We start from the raw sequence: 22,361 nt of genomic DNA on the forward strand, positions 1-22,361 counted from the left end.
GCTGCTCCTGCGGCAGAGGAATTCTCTCGGTCTATTGCAGCACCTTTATGCTGCTAGAGTGGCATATAAGCATTGTGGCGGGAACTAGAATCTGGGCTTGGGTGTTAACTTTGCAAATATTGTTTCATATAAGTATCTTCTTTAGAGGATTAGATCCATAAAACATTAACAGAATGTCAAAGTGGCAAAGTCAAGCACTAAAATGTTAGGAAATGCCAGAATTAAGGCTGACACTCAGCATGGAAAATTTCAGACCAAACAGTTAAAGTCTGGAAGTTATGAGCAATTGGAAACAGGATCTGATATTAGAAAGAGTTGGGCAACCTGAAGGATAGCCAGCAATACCAGCTCCCCCTATAATAAATGACCAAAATCAAGAATTTCATGTGATATCAGAAGAATAGGCCCAATGACCTGTGATGGGATATTAGATGGGGTGGGATCTGAGTTACTATAGAAAATTCTTTCCTGGGTATCTGGCTGGTGAATCTTGCCCATATGCTCAGGGTTTAGCTGATGACCATATTTGGGATCGGGAAGGAATTTTCCTCCAGGGCAGATTGGAAGAGGCCCTGGAGGTTTTTCGCCTTCCTCTGTAGCATGGGGCACGGGTCACTTGCTGGAGGATTCTCTGCTCCTTGAAGTCTTTAAACCACGATTTGAGGACTTCAATAGCTCAGACCTAGGTGAGAGGTTTTTTGCAGGAGTGGGTGGGTGAGATTCTGTGGCCTGCGTTGTGCAGGAGGTCGGACTAGATGATCATAATGGTCCCTTCTGACCTTAGTATCTATGAATTGATCTTTTAGCTAAAGGAAATGATAGGTGTGCAAATGGGAGGTACATGAGTTTGCTAGGGTGGAGGTGCAGGACTTTCTTATTGTTTTTGTTTGCTTGTTGCCCAGTTATAATTTATGTTATTCATATGTATAATTTTGTACCATTTCTTTAAAATCAATAGGGTTCCTTATTTTAAAAATAAAAATCCATGCAGACATCATAAACTCTGCAGGAATTCTTGCCATGGAGTTTATGAAAATGGTCCACTAACTACAGTGGAATTTGTAAGATCTGCAGGTTAGTCACAGACCAACTGGCTACTTAACCTTAACTCCAAAAAAGACACATAGGTGCATTCAGAAGTATGTTCATGAAGAAAGAAACGTGAACAACCCACACAGGCAAGGACATATTTCTTATCCAGTAAGTACACAACAAGTTGATGTTCTAAAAATCTGGACAAACTTGTACCCTTTAAAATATCAAAGTCATGAAACATAAAACAAATCTTGGAGTAGCCTAGACCTTGGCACCATTAGTTAGGACAATAAATATCTGGTTCTGCTGCTATAACAAAGCTTAATGGCATCGTAGAAAAACCTGTCAATGATGCATTATTGCTGGTGTAAAGATCAGACTTGCCAACATTTTGCTGTTCTTCCTTGTGAAAAGCTGGCTGATGACCACAGATGGGGTGGGGGAATGCAACAGTGCTCTCTAGAGGCACAAAAATACATACAGTTTACAGCTGTTTCATTCATTCTTAATACTATTTATACAACTGTGACTTTTCACAATTCCAGCTATATTGTTGCTGACCTTCTGTTGGTTTCCTAAATTGATACTAATGGAGTTCTTTAAATTTTCTGTAACTATTGGTTTTTCCTCCCAAGGATTTGATTATTTTAATTCTCCCCTCAGACCCTCTACTTTTCTGCCTTTAATTGCTTCAGTTCAGTGCCTGAATTGCCCACTTTGGTAACATTCCATCTCCTTGCCTTAAGCCCACTCAGAGTATTTGGGCCCACTTAATACAATTCTGTTATTTTTAAAAATCCAAATGTATTTTTTTAAATGCAGCTCACATGTCCATTAGATCAACATTTCAATCCTAGCCATGCTGGAATTTAACCAAAAATAGCCATTAGTTTGCATTCTTTCTCATGCCACCTGCTTGCAAAAAGCCATTCCATTTTGCACCTGGGACAGTTTTGCTAACTCCGGATTCTCTCTCTGAATTTCCTCTGGATTTTCTATTTGATACAGAGAAACGACATGGCAGTAGTGACCACGTTGGCAGTTTATAGGACATTTCCATGGATGGAACCATAGCATTATTTGAAAAAATAGGTTCTCTTTCCATTAACAGGAAACCCAACAGGCAATTACAGTTGTGAAAATAGCAAAGGAGTTCCACCCTGAGCAACATAACATACCTCAGAAAATAAAAAGGCCAGACCATTGCCACCCCTCCCCGCCATGTAAAAAACCATGAGGCAATCATAATTAAGAGGAAAACTCTAAAGTCTTGAAACAGCATGGCTCTTGCTACATCATTTCCACCTATGAGAGCAGTTTGACAGCCAAAGGACAGGGCATGAATGTGGTTCTCCAGTCCTACACACATTTCAAGATCCTTAGGTTGCAGAACATTTGTACAGATACCCAGGCCTTATATGAGATTTCCTGGCTCTCTCTGCTCCCCATGGCAGCACATCATCTTTCACAAGCAAACTCCCAATCCCTCCTTACCTACAAAGGTACACTATTTGAAGGTACTGAGGGAAGGGACTCCTGCAGCAATTAATGCTGATGGGGTAAATATGTCACATTTTTCACTGCTTCATAAGTGTGATATGTAAACTGGAGAGATTAACAAGGTAGATGTGTGTTGGCAGGGCTGGGAAGATAAGTGATTCTGTATTGATGTATAAAAGGAGGAATAAGACATGTACATGGAGCAGACATAGCTGAACTTTTATGGGGCAAAAATGCCTGGAGAAACAGCCCATATTGAAATAATGGAAAATTAATATTTACTTATCAACCTCACCATAGTGGGAAAGGGCAGAAACAATGGATTAATGTAAGGAAGTGGGGAGAGCACACAGCTCCCTCTCCTCTTTAAAAGCAGAGGGCAGCTCCTCCCCTTCCCTGGTTCGAGGAAGCAGTTGTCTATCACAGCTACCCCCTACCCAGCTGGAATACATCTCCCTTGATACACTGTGGTAGCTCAGCAACATGGTGGAGCAGGCTGTGGTGCATTATGGGAGATGTAGTCCAATCAGAGAGGTCAGCTCATGAAGGAGAACACGGGCATGAAACACCTGAATTACAACTCCCAAGGGCACCATGTGATAGTTCCAAATCAAGATGTTTCATTTTGGAGACAAAGATGTTCAGTTTTTTATATGTTTTTTTTTTTTACTGAAAAGTCTGTTTTCCACAGAAAAAAATAAACCATTTTCAACCAGTTCTAATGTTAGGTATAAATCCTGCTAGACATTCTGATATGCCATATTATTCACTGGCTGACTCTACCTTTGAAAGGGCAGCAGGATTAGATCCTGAGTGTTTAGAGTTTAGCATATTATGGCCCATCCACTAAAAGTCTGAAATGAAAAGGAGAGTTGGTTTTGGGCTATACATCCCATGCAGGCTCCCCAAACCTCAATCAGCTGAAGAAGATCCCCCAGTCTCACCCTGGACACATTCAGTAAGACCTGCATGCTATAAGGTCGTTCCTCAGCTCCCTAAATATATAGCTCAGTATTGCCAGATTCAAACATTCAAAATTAATGAGCCAGGCCTCAAAACACCATGAGTTTGGCTTAAAAATCATGAGGTGGTTTATTTTTTTAAAAAATTGAGTTCATTTTATTGGCCTTTAGGGTATCCCAAGTTCATCTTTTATTTAAGCTCAGTACTAATATGGACGCAAGAACAAATGGATATAAACTGGCCATCAGGAAGTTTAGACTTGAAATTAGATGAAGGTTTCTAACCGTCAGAGGAGAGAAGTTCTGGAACAGCCTTCCAAGGGAAGCAGTGGGGGCAAAAGACATATCTGGCTTCAAGACTAAGCTTGATAAGTTTAGGGAGGAGATGATATGAGGGGTAGCCTAATTTTGGCAATTAATTGATCTTCAACTATTAGCGGTAGATATGCCCAATGGCCTGTGATGGGATGTTAGATGGGGTGGGATCTGACTTACTACAGAGAATTCTTTCATGGGTGTCTGGTTGGTGAGTCTTGCCCACATGCTCAGGGTTTAACTGATCACCATATTTGGGGTTGGGAAGGAATTTTCTCCCAGGGCAGACTGGCAGAGGCCCTGGGGATTTTTCACCTTCCTCTGCAACGTGGGGCACGGGTCACTTGCTGGAGGATTCTCTGTACCTTGAAGTCTTTAAACCATGATTTGAGGACTTCAATAGCTCAGACATAAGTTAGGGGTTTATTACAGGAGTTGGTGGGTGAGATTCCATGGCCTGCGTTGTGCAGGAGGTCAAACTAGATGATCCTAATGGTCCCTTCTGACCTTAAAGTCTATGATTTATTTTTGATACAAACCAAACCAAAAACATCTAACTCCAATACTCAGGTAATTGGGATGTCTCAAGTTCTATCTTTATATACAGTATGGTCCTTGAGGGTTTGTGGCTGCTCTTGGAATTGTAGGTGAGAAACGGTGGTTTGTTAATATGATAGTTAGGTGGAAAGGATGAAAGTAATCATTCGTTGGGGAACTGTAACTGTGAATTTTGTGACTTTTAAACTATTATTTTATAACTACAACATTGTAATAGCCTTCTATTAATTTGATTGATAACTAGTTAAATGTTTAACTGTATCTTAAAGTTTTTTGTTTGGGAATTTCCTTAGTTTTTAGTTGCAAGACCAGAGAACGAGATGGGAGAAGGTGACATTAAGCATTAGGCTGCTCTCACTTGCCTTGGCTTCCTGTGGCACCTACATGTTAAAGTACCCAATAATCAGATGGACATAGCAGCTCCCTGGCCTTTTTCCTGAGTAGTTGTGTCTATGGTCTCTACACAACATTAATATTACAAAACTACATGGATACACTTGGTTTGCAAATAACCATGATTGCTTAACTATGTACAAACATACAAGGCCTAGCTACAGCTATATCCTGCTACTCTGTTAGGTTCTGGTGGCTTCTGCAAAAGAAGACAGGGAGGCTTACCAGGAGATGCTCAAATTATTTAAAGGGATACTGCCCAATTCCTATACCTAAAACCAGCCATGCTCCCTAGAGTGGGGCCCTGGAGGGATCTGGGTTAAGGGCTGTCAAGCCAGTTTTATGCAGCTCAAGAATTCCCCCAGTCCAAGAGAATCCCCATGCAGCCAGTAAAACCAACTTTAAGTTTGCACTATTTTAACAATACATATTAATGAACCAGTGAATCTGATCTTTCATGTTGATAACTTGATGTCTGATTCTGTGCCCATTAAAGTCAATGGCAAAGTTCCCATTGAATTCACCAGTGCAGAATTAGGCCTTTCTTGAATAACCAGTTGACAGTGTAGGTTTCTCTGATGTGTGAAGTACCACGATAGTCTTGGTGTTAAGGAGGTATGTTGTAATAACTGGGCCTACACATTTACCCCAATTGTGCATTCAACTGTAAAAAGTGAGGGTAAATTCCTAAGATGTCACAATAACCTATAACAACAAATGGTGATGGGAAAAGGTACGGAAGGGACACAGAAAGACTGAATTAGTCCAAACAAAAAGGCCTACTTATATAACTCAAGGACTCTGTTAAGATCATGCTTAGTAATCAAGAAAAGCATGGAAACAGAAATCAATTAACCAAAATTGGCGTGTTGGAAAGTAGGCCTAATTGGTGAACAAAATAATGAGAGAATGGGCTAGTCTATCCAACACACCCTTTTGGAGTCCTTAAAGAAAGAGATTTTGGGAGGAAAAAAAATGGCTACTGGATCAAGCTTCACTATCATGGCTGCCACTCCCACCATCTCATAAGACCCCATGCCTTCGTCAAACTTATCAGGAAAGATATCCTGATCTGATCAGGCCAGACAGAGGCCCCAGAAGACATCGACACCTCTACTGGCTCTAGCTGCATCCCAAACACCACCTGGGATGAAACGTGATCGGACTTTAACAATAGCAACAACCACAGCTCCAGCCCATTTCAACTAACTCGTTTCTTTTCCCCAAAAAGTACAGTTATTATGGTACTGAATACCATTTAAGAGACTTTCAAACAAGTGGGTTTCCTTCTAAAAACTCTAGCTAAAAGGAATGGGAACAAGAGATATTGTTAAAATGACAGCCTTACTTAATACCTGCAAAGGGTCCTGTGGCACCTTATAGACTAACAGACGTATTGGAGCATAAGCTTTTGTGAGCGAATACCCACTTCGTCAGATGCTCCAATATGTGTATTAGTCTATAAGGTGCCACAGGACTCTTTGCCGCTTTTACAGATCCAGACTAACACGGCTATCCCTCTGTTACTTAATACCTTGCATTTCAAATTCTTTAACAGTTCTTTTTTCTTTACTGGATCTTTAATAAAAGGTTAAAAAGATGTTTGATGGTGTGTTTGTCATGGTACTAGGCAGGCTGAGGTCTCTGTACACCAAACCCCAAACCTTGTGTTTAATATTGGACAGTGACTTGGTTCTGTTAACACCTTTGGCCCATATATTCCATCTAAATTAATACAACTGGTCTCAAACAGCATGACCTCCATTCCCTCTAAAATTGGCTCGGAGTATTTGTGGACCAATAGGCAAGTACTTTCAATAAGTAAGCATGGTATGATGAAAGTCGAGGAGTTCAAAATCACTATTCTAGATCTTTAAGTTTAGTGGGTGTGGAATTTCAATCTAGGGGGATTAAATGCCCAAAGGATTTTAACACAAATGTAGTTTATTTCTTTAAAAATGAAGACAGGATTGTAATATGTATGAAATAAAAAATCCTAGGCAAACAGTTTAACTGAATGCAATCTCTACAGCCAATTTAGGTAAATTTTATCCCAAATCTGGGCTTCTGTTTTGACCTTGGAGATTAATTTTATGACATTTACCCTACAAATATGCTCAATAGAAGGTGGAATATACACTCCAAGATGCAAGCATTTGCCACCAGCATACTGCAAAAGCAAAATACTATTTAGCTTATCTTATATGTGAGTCTCTCTATTAAACTGGAAGCTCCACAGATTTCTGGAGATTTATTTTCTAGTTTATGACTTCACTATAATTCTCTAACCTGTCTTTATAGTCTCTGGCTTGTGTACAATATAATAGTAAATCATCTGCATAAACTGCAGACATAGGCTTAATATTTTATTACTTACTGGCAAAACTTCCACTGACTTTCAAGAGTGAAGAATAAAGCCTATATGAGTGGGTCTTTCCATTCAGTTAAATACCAAAGATATATGCACTTGTCTTCCTGTTGTCCCTAAAAGGGTTAGGCCTCAATTCAGGAAAATACTTAAGGAGCAAATACAAATACATTAGAAGAAGAGGAAGACCAAGGACAGGGTTGGCCCATTACTCAATGAGGGAGGGAAACAATAACAGAAAATGTGGAAATGGTGGAAGTGCTAAATGGTTTTTTTTGTTTCAGTTTTCACCAAAAAGTTTAGTAGCAACTGGACATCTAACTTAATGAATGCCAGTGAAAATGAGGTAGGATCAGAGGCTAAAATAGGGAAAGAACAACTTAAGAATTACTTAAACATGTTAGATGTCTTCAAGTCACCGGGGGCTGATGAAATAGATCCTAGAATATTCAAGGAGCTGACTGAGACATTAGCGATTATCTTTGAAAAGTCATGGAAGTCAGGAGACATTCCACAGGACTGAAAAAGGACAAATATAGTGCCAATCAATAAAAAGCAGAATAAGGAGAACCTGGTCAGCTTAACTTCAGTACCTGGAAAGATAATGGAGTAAGGCTTTTATAAGGCTTTTGATAGTGTCTCACATGACCTTCTCATAAACAAACTAGGGAAATACAAGCTAGATGGAGCTACTATAAGGTGGGTGCATAACTGGTTTGAAAACTGTTCCCATAGAGTAGTTATCAGTGGTTCACAGTCAAGCTGGAAGGGCATAACGAGTGAGGTCCCTCAGCGATCCATTCTGGGTCCAGTTCTGTTCAATATCTTCATGATGATTAGATGATTTAGATAATGGCAATGATTTAGATAATGGCATAGAAAGTACACTTATAAAGTTTGCGGACCAAGCTTGGAGGGGTTGCAAGTGTTTTGGAGGATAGGATTAAAATTCAAAATGATCTGGACAAACTGCAGAAATGGTCTGAAGTAAATAGGATGAAATTCAATAAAGAAAATGCAAAGTACTCCACTTGGATAAGAACAATGAGTTGTGCACATACAAAATGGAAAATGACTGCCTAGGAAGGAGTACTGCAGAAAGGGATCTGGGGGTCATAATGGATCACAAGCTAAATATGAGTCAACAGCTGAGTTCCCTCTAAGCTGCGCGGCCATGCAGCAGGCTATAAAGGGCTGCGCAGCAGGGGCCTGGAGAGGAGAGAGGTAGGCGGGCACTTGGGAGGGGAGCAAGATGGGGCATGCAGGGCTGTTGCAGGCCTCTCCTCCAGCCCCGGAGCTCTGTGCTGCTGGCGGGGAGAGAAGGGCCCCTCCCCCAGAGCTCACTGCTGCCGGCAGGGAGAGGACTGGGGGGAGTCTTCTGGTCCCAGCCCTGGGGCAGCCTGCCTGCACCCCAAACTCCTCATCCCTGGCCCCACCCCAAAGCCCGCACCCCCAGCCAGAGCCCAGCCCCTCGTGCCCTCTCCCAGCACCCCAACCATCTTCCTCAGCCCTGAGCCCCCTCCCACACCCCTCATCCCCAGAGCTCTCACTCCCAACCAGAGCTCTCATCCCCCCACACCCCAACCCTCTGCCCTACCCTGAGCCCCCTCCCACACGCTGAACACCTCGGCCCCCACCCCATTAATTTTGTTATGTGCACCAATATGGAGGTGATTTGTCACACATCACCTCCATATTGGTGCACATAACAAGATTAATTCCGCACATGAGTGGGAAAATTTAGAGGGAACACTGCTCTCCAATTCATCCACATCTTTCCCAAAATATGGCACCCAGAATTGGACAGAATACTCCAGCTGGGTGCCACATTTTGGGAAAGATGTGGATGAATTGGAGAGCAGTGTTCCCTCTAAATTTTCCCACTCATGTGCGGAATTAATCTTGTTATGTGCACCAATATGGAGGTGATGTGTGACACATCACCTCCATATTGGTGCACATAATAAAATTCATTTGGCTGGGATGGGGCCAAGGGATTCAAAGTGTGGGAGGGGGCTCAGGGCTGAGCAGAGGGTTGAGGTGAGGGGGTAAGAGCTCTGTCTGGGGGTGCAGGCTCCAGGATGGGGCCGGGGATGAGGGGTTTGGGGTGTTAGATGGGGCTCAGGGCTGGGGAAGAGGGTTTGGGTGCAGGGGTGGTGAGGGCTCTGGCTGGAGGTGTGGGCTCTGGGATGGGGCTGGGGATGAGGGGCTCAGGGCTGGGGCAGAGGGTTGGGGTGAGGGGGTATGGGCTCTGGTTGAGGGTGTAGGCTCTGGGGTAGGGACGGGAATGAGGGGTTTGGGGTGAAAAACTGGGGTTGGGAGAGACAGCGTCAGACTTTCCTCTCTCTCTGCCTCCTCAGCGCAGCTGGGGCTGCAGAGAGGCAGCTGCTGGGGCTGGGAGAGGGTTGCATCTCTCCCTGGCTGTCACACACAGCCCAGCTGGGACTGGGAAGGACACCCCAAAGTTAGTCTCCACCCCCACCTGACCCCACCGACCTCCACCTACCCCCTATTTCCCCCACCTACTCTCTATTTCCCCCACCACCTCACCTTCCACATCCTCTCCAGGGTCCAGGAGGCACCTAATTACTGGAGCCATGCTTGTGCAGCTCCACTAATTTGGTCCACAGACCTACGTTCCCTCCTGTGTGGCTGCTTAGGCGTGCACCTTAGAGGGAAGGTAGTTGGAGAGTCCAGAGAAGAGCAACAAAAATGATTAAAGGTCGACAAAACATGACCTATGAGGGAAGATTGAAAAAATTGGGTTTGTTTAGTCTGGAGAAGAGAAGACCGAGGTGGGACATGATAACAATTTTCAAGTACATAAAAGGTTGTAACAAGGAGGAGGGAGAAAAATTGTTCTCTTTTACCTCTGAGGATAGGACAAGTAGCAATGGGCTTAAATTGCAGCAAGGGCGGTTTAGGTTGGACATTAGGAAAAACTTCCTGTCAGGGTAGTTAAGCACTGGGATAAATTGCCTAGGGAGGTCGTGGAATCTCCATCACTGGAGGTTTTTAAGAGCAGGTTAGACAAATATCTGTCAGGGGTGGTCTAGATAATACTTAGTCCTGCCTTTAGCACAGTGGACTGGACTAGAAGATCTCTCGAGAACCCTTCAAGTCCTACAATTCTATGATTCTATGTGCTTAAGTTCATCCCTATTCAGGACAACAATTAAGCACATCTTTAACTTTGATTATGTGCCTAAATCCCAGTATGTGATTAAAGTTGAGCACGTGTTTAAGTGCTATCCTGAACAGGAATGTTTTCCTGAACTGGCATCCTAATGACTAGCACAAAAAATAAGAACAATAAACAATAATCCTGCCTACTCTCTCTTTTAAGTTCTAAGCTATCTCTGACAGAAACAGTAATTTTTATGTTGGCAGAAGGATGTTCAGAAAGATTAGATACCTATTTTCTAAAACTTGGCCCAAATCCAGATTTTCCAGTCTCCAAGGGTAGAGTAACCCACTCAACCAAGTCAAATGCCTTTTTGATATCTGTAATGATATTTTATTATAATGAGCTGACTAGAGTGCTGTGACTGAATGGTACAGACTTCCCTGAACCCCAAAAGGTCCTTTATGGTCATGACATATATAATCCATTCTGCTTTCCTTAGTAAAGAGAAGCAGCAGTATCTTGAACAGTGGAATACAAGGGTTCCAGTGGAAGCTAAGGAACAGGAGAGTTGCTCTCTTAAATTAATGGAATTGAGAAAGGACAAACAGGATCATTCTAATGCCTTTGATTTCAGTGGAGTTATATTAGCATAACATTGGTGTAAAGCAGTGTTGAATCAGGTCAGCAAAATGTAAAATAAGCTTATTTATTCAGTGAAAATTGCTGCTAAGATTTTTCAGACACAGAAGGGGATTTTGAGTATATATTTATACCCAAGCAGGAAAACTCACTACACATTTGAAAAAGAAAATGTTGAAAATGCTCAAGGTCTTTTGGAGATTTAAGATCTGATTCTGTTTACCCTGGTGTAAAATTGATGTAAGAATGAACAGAACCATGGCTGTTCTTTATAAGTGATTTGATCCAATTAATGAATCAGTTAGCAACTGCAGCAATGGGAACAAGGAGGAAGGGTTCCTAAGGGTTAAGAACTGTCATCAGCATATACATTCTCATATTTTCATTAGTGTTTACTCCTTCAATATTTGTCATTTAAAAACTGTGCTTTGCTAATGGTGCATGGGACTAGTAGAAAAGAAGAGGAGAGAAAGGACAGATTTGACATAAGCCTCTAACTCAAATGCTGGTAAAAGGAAGTTAACAATAATGAGAAGACAGAAAAAAAGACTTAGAAGACCGCAGCCAATTAAAGAAATATCGGGATGATACTGAATTTTCTAAGCAAGGTCACTAGTTAGGGCCACCCAGCCCTAGCAAATCATTTTCCTACAATTAATGGCAAGGCAACTATGGGTGTGTCAGAAATCTTTTTCAGCTCCAATTATCCAAACAAATATTTACAACCAATTATCCCAGTTGTAGCTAGGTGGTAAAGGGATTTAAAGTCATTCTTTTATTTAATTAATCTTAATGAGAACTTCCTAATAAAATATAATAGCGCCAAGCCTGCAGGCTCAGTTTTTCGTCAGTGCTGATACAAGCTTTGATGGGTGTTTTCCCTATGTCAAGGCTGAAGTAAAACAGATTAAGGTCTTTTGTGCTGACCTTTTTATAATGCCTAAAAGGCACTGATGACATACTATTTTTCATGACATTCTAAACATATGCTATATTGTGACTATATATGTTAAACCTTTATTTACAATATCACTTCACTTAAATTAACAGTGGAATTAACAATTTTATTTATTTCAATAATTCATCATGCCACTTTCATATTTGACATGATGAGTTAAAAACAAGAGGGAATGCCAAATGTTATTATTCCCAGGCCTTTTTCTAAGTACACAAACCAAGAGACAAGCCCTCTTTTGCTATAAAGAAAGTTTTCCTTGAGACATATGTGGGATCAGCTATTTGATTTCCTGCCAAATAGGCAAGATATGATGCACAATCATATACTTTCTTATTTGCCAGATCAGCTGAACACTTATTGAAAAGAATGTGAAAAGGAGTCAGGAGCTAATCCTTCTCCCCCTGAAATCAATGGGATGCTTTTTACTGACTCCAATGGGAGTTGGAGCTAGTCCATCTGTGTGTTTACAGAAGAGGGCCTATTTTTTTCATTTCCCGACTTTCGTGCATTTAGATTCATAATCTTAACATTGCATGAATACAGAGACAAGCTTATCATTGACCCATCGGAAGCATCTTTCAACAATCTCTAATATTCCACAGAGATGATAATCTGAGAATGTTCTATTGCTTAAAAATCTCTAACCACACCACTGATGCTGAAAGTTCCTAAACAAGAACTTCAAAGGTACTATATGGAGAATAGCAAAGAAATGATCAACTGTTTTGCTGTACCGATGACAACTGCTCTCCCCACGTTATTATATTAGCAGAGCCGTATGCAGGCATGCACACACACTTATACACTTCATCTGTCTTCTCAACATAACCAAAAGGAAACCTTTTTGGTTACCTAATTTAGAACTACATCGAGATTGTCACTGTAAACCTTTACTTACATAGCAAGTCCTTACTGACACAAATATTTCCACTGACTACAATGGGACTGCACACATAAGAGTTTCCAAAATCAGTCTCTTAGAGCTTATCATTATCTTTTTAAGTGCATGTAATTATTTCTAATGACTAACTGTTTGCTGCTTAACCTGAGGCATTTAGTGTAAACGTTTTAACTTCTTTAACTTTAAATGAGTTTTCCTTGGAAACAATAAGACCTTAGGGTATTATTGTAATAGTAAATTTCACACCAATCTTTTAGAAAGAGCTACCTACCCTCACAATTTCTTCCCCAGTTTCAATACACCTGATAAAATATTTATTAAATATAATAAAACAGCCTGAAACATACAGTATATTATAGACTTAAATCTTGTTCTTTGTTCACCACAGTAGATTAAATACTGTAACAAGTGTTTGCATGAAAGCGATTTTCTATACTATAATCCCCATTGGGCAAGTAATACATTACATCTGCAACATGTTAATTTACATCACTCACTTTAATAAAGGCTGATTTAGAATTTGGTGTTAGGGTATAGTGACTCACATGTTTACTAATTAAAGGTCTGATCCTAACAATGTTGAGTACCTCCAACTCCCATTAGAGTTAATGAGTTCAGCAACAGAGTGCTTCAAGTGGTATATTCAAACCTGGTTTAAGAAGATGGAATCCTATTGAAATCAGTGGAGTCACTCCTGTTTATGCAGGGACTGAATTTGGCCCACAGAGTCTAATCTTAGTTTAGGATCCAACAGCACCTGTCTACGCTTGTCCGCACAGAATTTACACCCATGAGTTTATTGCTCCCTTTTCCAGCTAACATATAGCAAAAATTTAGAAAATGTACCTTTATTCACCCAAATAACATAGGACTGACTCACAACTTGTGATATTCAGAGAAATCACTGAAAGCTCCATACTGGAAAGATGCTCTGTTACCAGACATTTCCAAGTTATGCTTCAAGAGGGTGGTAACCCGTGTTGATTTTCTTCTGCAATACAATGCAATGACTAAATCTTTCTCACGTTAGTCATACAAGTAGCCCCAGGAACGTTGGTGGGCCTACCTGTGGGAGTAAGGCAAGCAGGAATTCCATCACATATAGAAATTTTGATGTAAAAACTCAGGACTTTACAATAAACTTACAGGAAAAGCATCACCGGAACAGAGGGATGATCATACTGGAAATAAGCCACTACCTTACAGAGACCTTTGCTTTTAAATAAATTCTAAACCAGGGGAGTAAATAAGCTCTAACCCAGTAAGTCACAGATGCTGAGCCTAAGTCTTCCGAGAGACCTGTGGCTTCACATCAGATAAGCAAGCGAGAGATGCTGAACACTGGTGCCAGAGATCTGTCAATTAATATATAAAAACAGCAATCTAGAGTTGCTGACCAGTGATATCACAGAGGTATGTCTTGACATCAGACCAGCCCACTAACAATGGTGAGCTAATGACTACACAGAGACCTGGGCCTTGGCATTTGATTATCATTCTAGACATGCTGAGACAGAGACCTCATAGAATCCTGGATATTCATAGGAAACCAGAAAGCTGCAGATGCTGATCCAATAATCTCATAGAGGCCTCTACCTGGACACAAGTCTAGAAAAGATAGAAGGGCTGCACTAGCAATCTGACAACGTCCTGTGCCCTGGCTTCCTGCCCAGGTACCGAGTTAGAGACCTCTGGGAAACCTGTGCCTTGACATCAACCATCGTGCTGAAGCTGTTGAGCTAGTGACTCCACGAGTACCTTACAGGCACCTAAGGGAGAGAGAATATGCCTTCTTAAAAGTAGGTAAAATAGCTATTCTATATTTAAAACTTCATCATTTTAAAGTCCAGTTTCTCAAGACTTTCCAGAGCTGAATGCACATGCTGAATGCACGTGCTGAATTAAAGAACCGGGGATTTCCTCTTTCCCTTGGTCTAGAGTGATTATTTCCAGCCCTGAAATGTACAGTCTGTACCACAAACCACAGTAGCCTGGTGTTTGTTGAGGAGAGAGGTGGGCAGGGAGGAGAAAGCCATTTTTGAGGGCAAGAGGAAATAATCGTTGTGGCAAGGTGATTAAATACAAATTTGGCTGTCTGAAAACGGCTCAGAGGTTTGGAACTTTCAGAGTAGTCCGCGGTGAGATGGATTTGCAGGTAGATAGCAGGTAAGGTGGTTAAAGCTGCAGGATGAGCACATTTATTAAAGAGCCCTGCAAACAAATGCAAGTGAAAGGTCCTGCCCTTTGAATAACTGTACAGGAGCCTCTGTCCTATTTTCAAAAGAGCCACAGATATTTAGGAGCTTAAGTCGTGATGAAAGACAATGTGCTTTAAACTCCTAAGTGCTGCAGTCATTTTTAAAAATGGGACATAGGCACTTTTGAACATTTTACCCCTAAGGTCATAATTTTAGTAATGGTTTTGATCTGTTTTTATTGGATTCTGGAACTAAAAGCACTGTTAGGGGACTGCAGAGCCCTCATATAGGCTGCACCCTTAAACGTCCCTGTGTCCCTGGGCTGAGGCCCCTTTGCCCTTCTTGTTATTAATGTTTATTTCGTCACTGTTTTAGCGTGTGTTTTGTTTAACGTTGTAATGCATGTTTGGGCTCAGCAGCAGGGAAAACTGTGGTGGGGTATTTCTGGACATACTGTGTACATGACACGTGACCATCACAAGGCGCATACATAGCTATATAAGGGTGTGCTAAAAGCTTCTCTGTGTGGTGGAGAGGTGACAGACTCTGAACAGAGAGGAAGGTTCATCTGGCCACAACCAGTACGTGTCGCTGAACCACCCAGCAGGGAGTGAGATTGTTTACTTTACTTGCTGCACTGTAACCTGGGATCACATATTAGGATTCTATTGTAGTTTTCAATAAATGGTTAAAATTCACCTGGTCTCTCTCAAACTGAACTAAATTGCTCTAGGGGAAAGCGCAGTTCATAACAACACCCATCAGGGAGTCAGAATACTTGTGAATATTTGCTATGCAATGGCAACGGGGTGACTCTGTCTGTGCAAACCAGTATCATATCTGTCTGAGTGGCAAACCCTATTACATTGTGACAGACTGTACCCCTGTATTCACGCCTTGCTCACTATTATAATAATCTTTGTACAAAGTATGCCTTGTGAGGTATCATTTGAAAACTCAGAATTTGCTGGTCATTATTGTCCTGGTAACATGTGTGTTGCAACATTGTACAAAGAGTTATAAGATACCACTGTATGGTGTTACCAACACATTTTCCAAGTCTGGGGAGTGGCCAAACCAGGTCCTTAGAAACAACCTGATGCCTTAGCCAAGTGTAAACAAGGCCAATGGGCCATTACCTGCTAAATGGACATTCTTTGGCAGAAAAGGGGGCATGGGCAAAAAATATACATCTTAGCAAAGATACAGCATGGAGTTCCCCTCCATATAGACTGCCTGTCACTATACTCCCAGCTGGAAATGCTTCTCAAAGTGGAGAGAGGACTATAGAAAGGAAGGGGAGACACCTCAAGAGCACCCCTCTCTTTCTCTCTGTCTACCACATAAACAGCACCTGAAAGATAGAGGAAGCAGCATTGGATTAGGAGAGGCCAGTAATCTGCTAAAGCATGTGGTGAGTAAACCTTGCTTTGAATTTAACATAGTTTGTTAAGTTAGACACTAGTTGTGTTTGATCTTTATTTTACTTGTAAGCATTTCTGACTTTTATGCCTCATTACTTGTACTCATCTAAAATCTATCTCTCTGTAGTTAATAAACTTGTTTTATAGTTTTATCAAATCCAGTGTGTTTGAATTGAAGTGCCTGGAAAACTCCATTTGGGGTAACAGGACATGTGCATGTTATTTCTGTCAATTAAATGGTAGAGTTTATATAAGCATGTATTGTCCTGGAGAGGACCAGGCAGTACAGTACATACATTTCTGGGGGGAAATCTAAGACTGGGAGTATGTTGGGGGTCACCCTGCAGTATAAACAAGGCTGGTAAGAGCCAGTGTGTGGCTGACTGCAGCACACACATAGACATAGCTGGGAATGACATGCTGAAGGCTGTTTCTGAGCAGGCTGGGACTGAGGGCTATAGCAGCAAAGCAGTGTAAAGGGCACCCCGTGTTAGAAGGCAGGGAGACATTGCTACAGCTCATGAAAGCTTATGCTCAAATAAATTGGTTAGTCTCTAAGGTGCCACAAGTACTTCTTTTCTTTTTGCGAATGCAGACTAACACGGCTGCTACTCTGAAACCTCTGTAACTGTGTAACTCACCAAATGGGAAAAGAAGCATTAATTAAGGTAACACACTCAATATGGCCCACTGAAGGCACCAGAGAAGAGAGGTCCTATTGATTGAATACCTAACTGTCTTCAGGAAGGGGAAGCCTATTGATGAACTCATCCCATCAATTTTGGTATCTGGAATGGAGGAGATAAAAATCCCTAACAAGGAGAACCTGAATCTCTTTCTTGCTATCTGGACTCTGAGGGGCAAAGATTCCTAAACATAAGCAAAGAGATCCCCATGCTGCTTGGTCTGGGTTAGCCCTGAAAGACACTTTGATCTGATCGATTACTACAACTCTGTCACCTTTTGAATCACAGACTGGAACTCATTTGTGTATACATGCTTGTTAGCTTTAACCTGCAAATAAACTCTCATTTCTTTTTCCTACTGAATAAACCTTAAGTTAGTTTATTACAGGATTGGCTACTAGCATTGTCTTTGGTGTGAGATCTAAGGTACAAACTGATCTGGGGTAAGTGACTGGTCTCTTGCGACTGGAAACAACTGGAGTATGTTTTGATTTTTGGTGTAAGTAACCATTTATCACATAGTCCATCTTATCTGGGTGGCAAGATAGCTTGGAGCATCCAAAGCATCTGTGACTTCATTATAAGACTACTGTAGTACTTTGGGAGCTCACACTTGTTACCAGGTTGGTGAAATCTTATTATAGTACATACAACAGGTTTGGGGTATCTGCCCTGCTTTTTGAGAGTCCGACCTCAGGTTGGCACTCTCAGTCATGAGCCACTCCAGACAGTGTGACAGTGGCACAAATGCTCTCACAGTCCATGGGAGATAAAGGATGCTCAGCACCTCTCTGGAAGCAATCAACACCTTGCAGGGTCGAACCCTTACTGAATGGGCTAAGCACCAAGCTACAGAGACACTGATGTCCCCAGCAGAATGCGACTGTCACTAAAGAAAAGGGCACACTTGGCTTTGTTTGTCCAAATGAAACCATGGCCAAGCAACAAGTTGACTTGATTGGGCTCAGGAGGTAAAGGCACCCAGCTGGATGATGAAAACGAGTATCACCTTTCCTCTCTGAAAAGCGAGAGCAATTTTAGAACTCACATTGGTGCAATAGGTAAAATAGCATTCAATGTGTGTGTGTATGTGTGTTTGTGTGTATATATATATAAACACATCTCTTTAGGTGAAATTTCCAATGAATTCTTCCCATTTGTGTGCTGCTGGCTCTTTAAGTAGCTTCTCAGACTCTGATTTATAGTCTGATTATACTTCATTTTCTTTTACAATGATTTGATTTCTAACCTTTGATGCTGGGGGCTAGCCATTCCCCATTTAAGCTGGCTCACTACCTTGCTCACCCTAGCCCCAACAAAAATGTAATTTGTGCAGTATCACTCACTCTCTTATTCTCAATTTTCACTTACTTTAAACAAGAGAGGTGCACATCATTTTCTTTATTTACCTATTATAGTGTTTAATCCCTTATTAGGGATGCCCAGAAAACTGCTCGTTGCCTAATGGAAAAGCTCCCCATCCTTTGTGTCTGAGCTCCTGTCTGGCAAAACTCCCTGTTCACATTGGGCCAGATCCAACACCCATTAAAGTCATTGGGAATCTTTCCACTGACTTCCATGGTTGTTGGATCAAGCCCACTAGGTGGCAGTTAATTTTATCTGACTGGATAACTCATTGGCTACACGACAAGAACTCAGTGATGATCTGCAGGAGAAAGGGGGTAGTTAAGTTCCTTCATATGCTGCAACATCAAATTTATTTGGCCAGGCCTGAGTTCTGGAGTTATCTCCAGTTCATGCACTGTTTCTTTTCAGTATATAAACAGGGTAAAGAGGTTCCTTCAATCTCAAGATTGGACACGTTTCTGAATACCTTGACTTAGTTGTAACATGTGGCATACACAATATAAGCTACATTTAGCCAAGTCTAATGCAGGGAGTCTTCAGGGATTTATGAATGCCTGGGAAATAGACCTCAATCAGACTTTTACAAGAGGGGAATGGGAATGAGCACTTGCTTTCAGGTCTGAAACAGCCAGAGAAAGCTAACCACACCTCATAATGGTAAAAAAGTTACACATTTATTTATTTTTTACATATACAGGATGCTGCTATTGCAACTCTCTAGATCAGTGGTTCTCAAAGCCGGTCTGCCGCTTGTTCAGGGAAAGCCCCTGCCAGGCCGGACCAGTTTGTTTACCTGCCACGTCTGCAGGTTTGGCTGATCGCGGCTCCCACTGGCCGCGGTTCGCCGCTCCAGGCCAATGGAGGCTGCAGAAAGGGCGGCCAGCATGTCCCTTGGCCTACGCCACTTCCCGCAGTCCCCATTGGCTTGGAAAGGCGAACCACGGCCAGTGGGAACCATGATCGGCTGAACCGGTGGATGCGGCAGGTAAACAAACTGGTCCGGCCCGGCAGGGGCTTTCCCTGAACAAGCGGCGAACTGGCTTTGAGAACCACTGCTCTAGATGCATTTACAGTAAGACCAGTGACACAGTACGTCAGCCAGCCAATGTTACCCAACACAAATGGAATAGCTACTCAGGCAAACCAAAACTTCCCAAACCACCCCCTCGAAAAAACAAACAAACAAACAAAAACAACCGGGGTAAACAGCTGAGTGTTTGAGCATTTCCGCCAGGTCAACAAACACTGCCTGGATCAGATCAATGGGTTAGCAGATTCCATAGTCAAAGCCCTCCACTGAGAATTCCTCATCCCCAGCCACACAAGTGACAGTTTTGTCAGCTTGAGAGTCCAAACTGATCTCAGTTGACTAGGTAATATATGGGTAAAGAGGCAGTCATTAAGAGTACATATACAATGCTGTTGGGAGCATGCTGTCCAGCGCAGATAGGCAGGCAGGCACAAGCTCTGCTTGAGCTAGCACATTAAAAGTAGCCATGTAGCTGGGGGTGGTGGCTCAGGCTGACTGCCCGAGTACACACCCATGAGGACCGGGAGGGTTTGTGCTCAGGTTGCTAGCCCGAGCCGCTGCCCATTCTATCCCAGCTACACTGCTACTTTTAGCGTGCTAAAGCGAGCAGAGCTAATGTGTGTCTGTCTACCCTTGCTGGCAAACACACTCCCAACTGCAGAGTAGACATACCTCAGGGTGTGTCTTCACAGCCCAGTTAGCTACAGTTATAAGTTGAGTGTTACCCCTAATTTGAATCCCATCCACACACAAAAATTTCTAGCTCAAATTAACTGGTGCTTTAAGCTCAAGATAGCTAGGGTATCAGGGGGCTGGGTTGAAACTCAAGTGATGCTGAACCTCCAGCTAGTCATGCGGTGGGAATGCAACAACTCAAGTTACAACAAAGCATCAGCAGCTAATTTAGTCACTCTGTGCTGCTAATCAAAACATCCTGTGTAATTTACTGTTGTTCTGAAGTGTGATTGCTCTCACTTAAGCCAGGCTAGCTCAAGTGCAGTAACTCAAGTGTACTAACTCGAGCTAACTGTCGCAGTGAAGATAACACACAAGACTTTGTAGATCATAGGCAATATTTTGGATTGTACCTGGAAAAAAGTGGGAACCCAGTGTGGTGTGTAATATGCTCCAAGTCAGACTGCTAAGGAAACGGGCCTCTGAATACTGCCCTAGATGCCTGAACCTGCACCATTGTAATTCAGTGGGTGTTTTGCAGGATTGAGCCCTATCTGAAGTTTCACCCAAAAACAGTTTCACAATAATCCAGTTTGGAATATGCAGAAAGTAGAGCTGGTTGGGGTTTTTTTATTTCAATTTTTAAAAATAGGAAAACTGTTGATTTTTTGGTGAAATTTCTTTCTGGTTTTTATTTTAAATTTCAAAAAATAATGCAAATATTGCCCTCCCTCCCCCTGCCTTTTTTATACTACCTGTAATAAAAAGTATCAAAGTAAGCCTTCCTTGTATAGTGAGGAATGGGCTAAGCAGACAAACACTGAAAGGGCAGAGTGGTAAATTCATACATATGCTGTGGGAGTGCCCAACTGCAGGACACTTCACCTTCTGGAACAGTTTCAAACTCCAGATCATTGATTCCATCGCTGATCATGATCAGTCACTGCCCCTCTCTGTAGACCCTGCACTACACATTCTCCACCCTCTTAGGCAGGATGCCTCACACAGGGCTAGCACAATGATTGCCCTAAAAACATTCAGAGTGCTGAACAGGAGGCAAACAGCACAGAAGAGACTATTCTGCAAACTGATCAGCAGAGCCAAACCGAGACAGACACAAAAATGTTCACAAAACACAAACCAAATGCAAATGAAAAGTGGAAGTAAATCCATGCGTCTTACCTCATCTATATTATCCTTTTTATTGGTTTCATTTTTGAGTTTTTTCTGTCGCACTTTGGTTTCATATTTTGGTCTGGGATGTTCCTGAAACAAGTCAAAACAAAATCATGGCTGTGGCAAAAGGTTTTAAAAGCTGATTTCTGCAGCGTATAAAAGCACCACAAATACATCGAGACATAGTTCCTCATCAGTTGTTCAACCATGAAACACGACTGGTACACAGACACAATGAACTGAGATCAAACACTCATAGGTTTATCTAAATGGAAAAGATAGTCAAATCTTTACATGTTCCTTGGTGCATTTTTGATGGTGAAAAGGGAGAAAGAACATGTTAAAAATATTCTCCATAAAGCTGGGTACTGTAAAAGAAACAACATTCTGTACATATTGACTAATTCACACTACAGTATATAAGCAAACTTTCAAAACAGTGTAATCTAGACCAGTAACTCTCAATCATATTTGGCTCCTGACCCACAAAATGGCCTCAAAATCATTCCACAGTCTTTTGTGGCTGGCAAGGAATTGTGGGATTTGATTCAAAGGGAAAATTTTCAACTATTTTGTGGGGCGAGGCTCAAAGAAGTTTAGAGCTGGTTGGATCCTTTAGACCCTTTTTTAATATACCAGCTTATACTTTAGAGCTAAGTACTGGCATTTCCCACCAGCAACACAGTGCAGTGAATGCAAAAGTGTAGGGTCTGAGTGGTGGGTGCTAGAGGCATTACTCTTGCAGAGAGCAATGTCAGGCTAAACACCTTCCTTGATGCTAGAGGGAAGGTGCGCAGCACTTAAACCCCCCCCCCCGAAAACATACCAATATTTACCGCTAAAATGTGCGGTGTGCATTCTCCACAACAGCATCCCCTCTGACAATTTGCATGTTCTATCCCGTTATGCCCATTTTAGGGAGTACAGTGCCCCCTAGCAATGCCATTAAGCCTTGTAAAATTGTTAAAAAATTTTTTTTCCAGCCTGCTCACAAAATCCTACTTGCCCATGGTAACAGTCAGGGTCCAGACACCCCAAACGGAGAACT

General features: G+C 41.9%; 1 protein-coding gene across 1 annotated transcript in view; it reads right to left on the reverse strand.

The window, feature by feature from the left end:
* ANO2 (anoctamin 2) overlaps window positions 1-22,361 on the reverse strand; it is a 265,370-nt gene that overhangs the window by 103,875 nt on the left and 139,134 nt on the right. The window contains exon 13 of the mRNA XM_074935844.1: window positions 21,320-21,403. Within this exon, the coding sequence (XP_074791945.1) occupies window positions 21,320-21,403 (84 nt within the window). The remainder of the gene's footprint in view (window positions 1-21,319; window positions 21,404-22,361) is intronic.

The sequence above is a fragment of the Natator depressus genome, chromosome 1, assembly GCF_965152275.1.
Source record: "Natator depressus isolate rNatDep1 chromosome 1, rNatDep2.hap1, whole genome shotgun sequence".
In the NCBI taxonomy this organism is placed as follows: Eukaryota; Metazoa; Chordata; order Testudines; family Cheloniidae; genus Natator; species Natator depressus.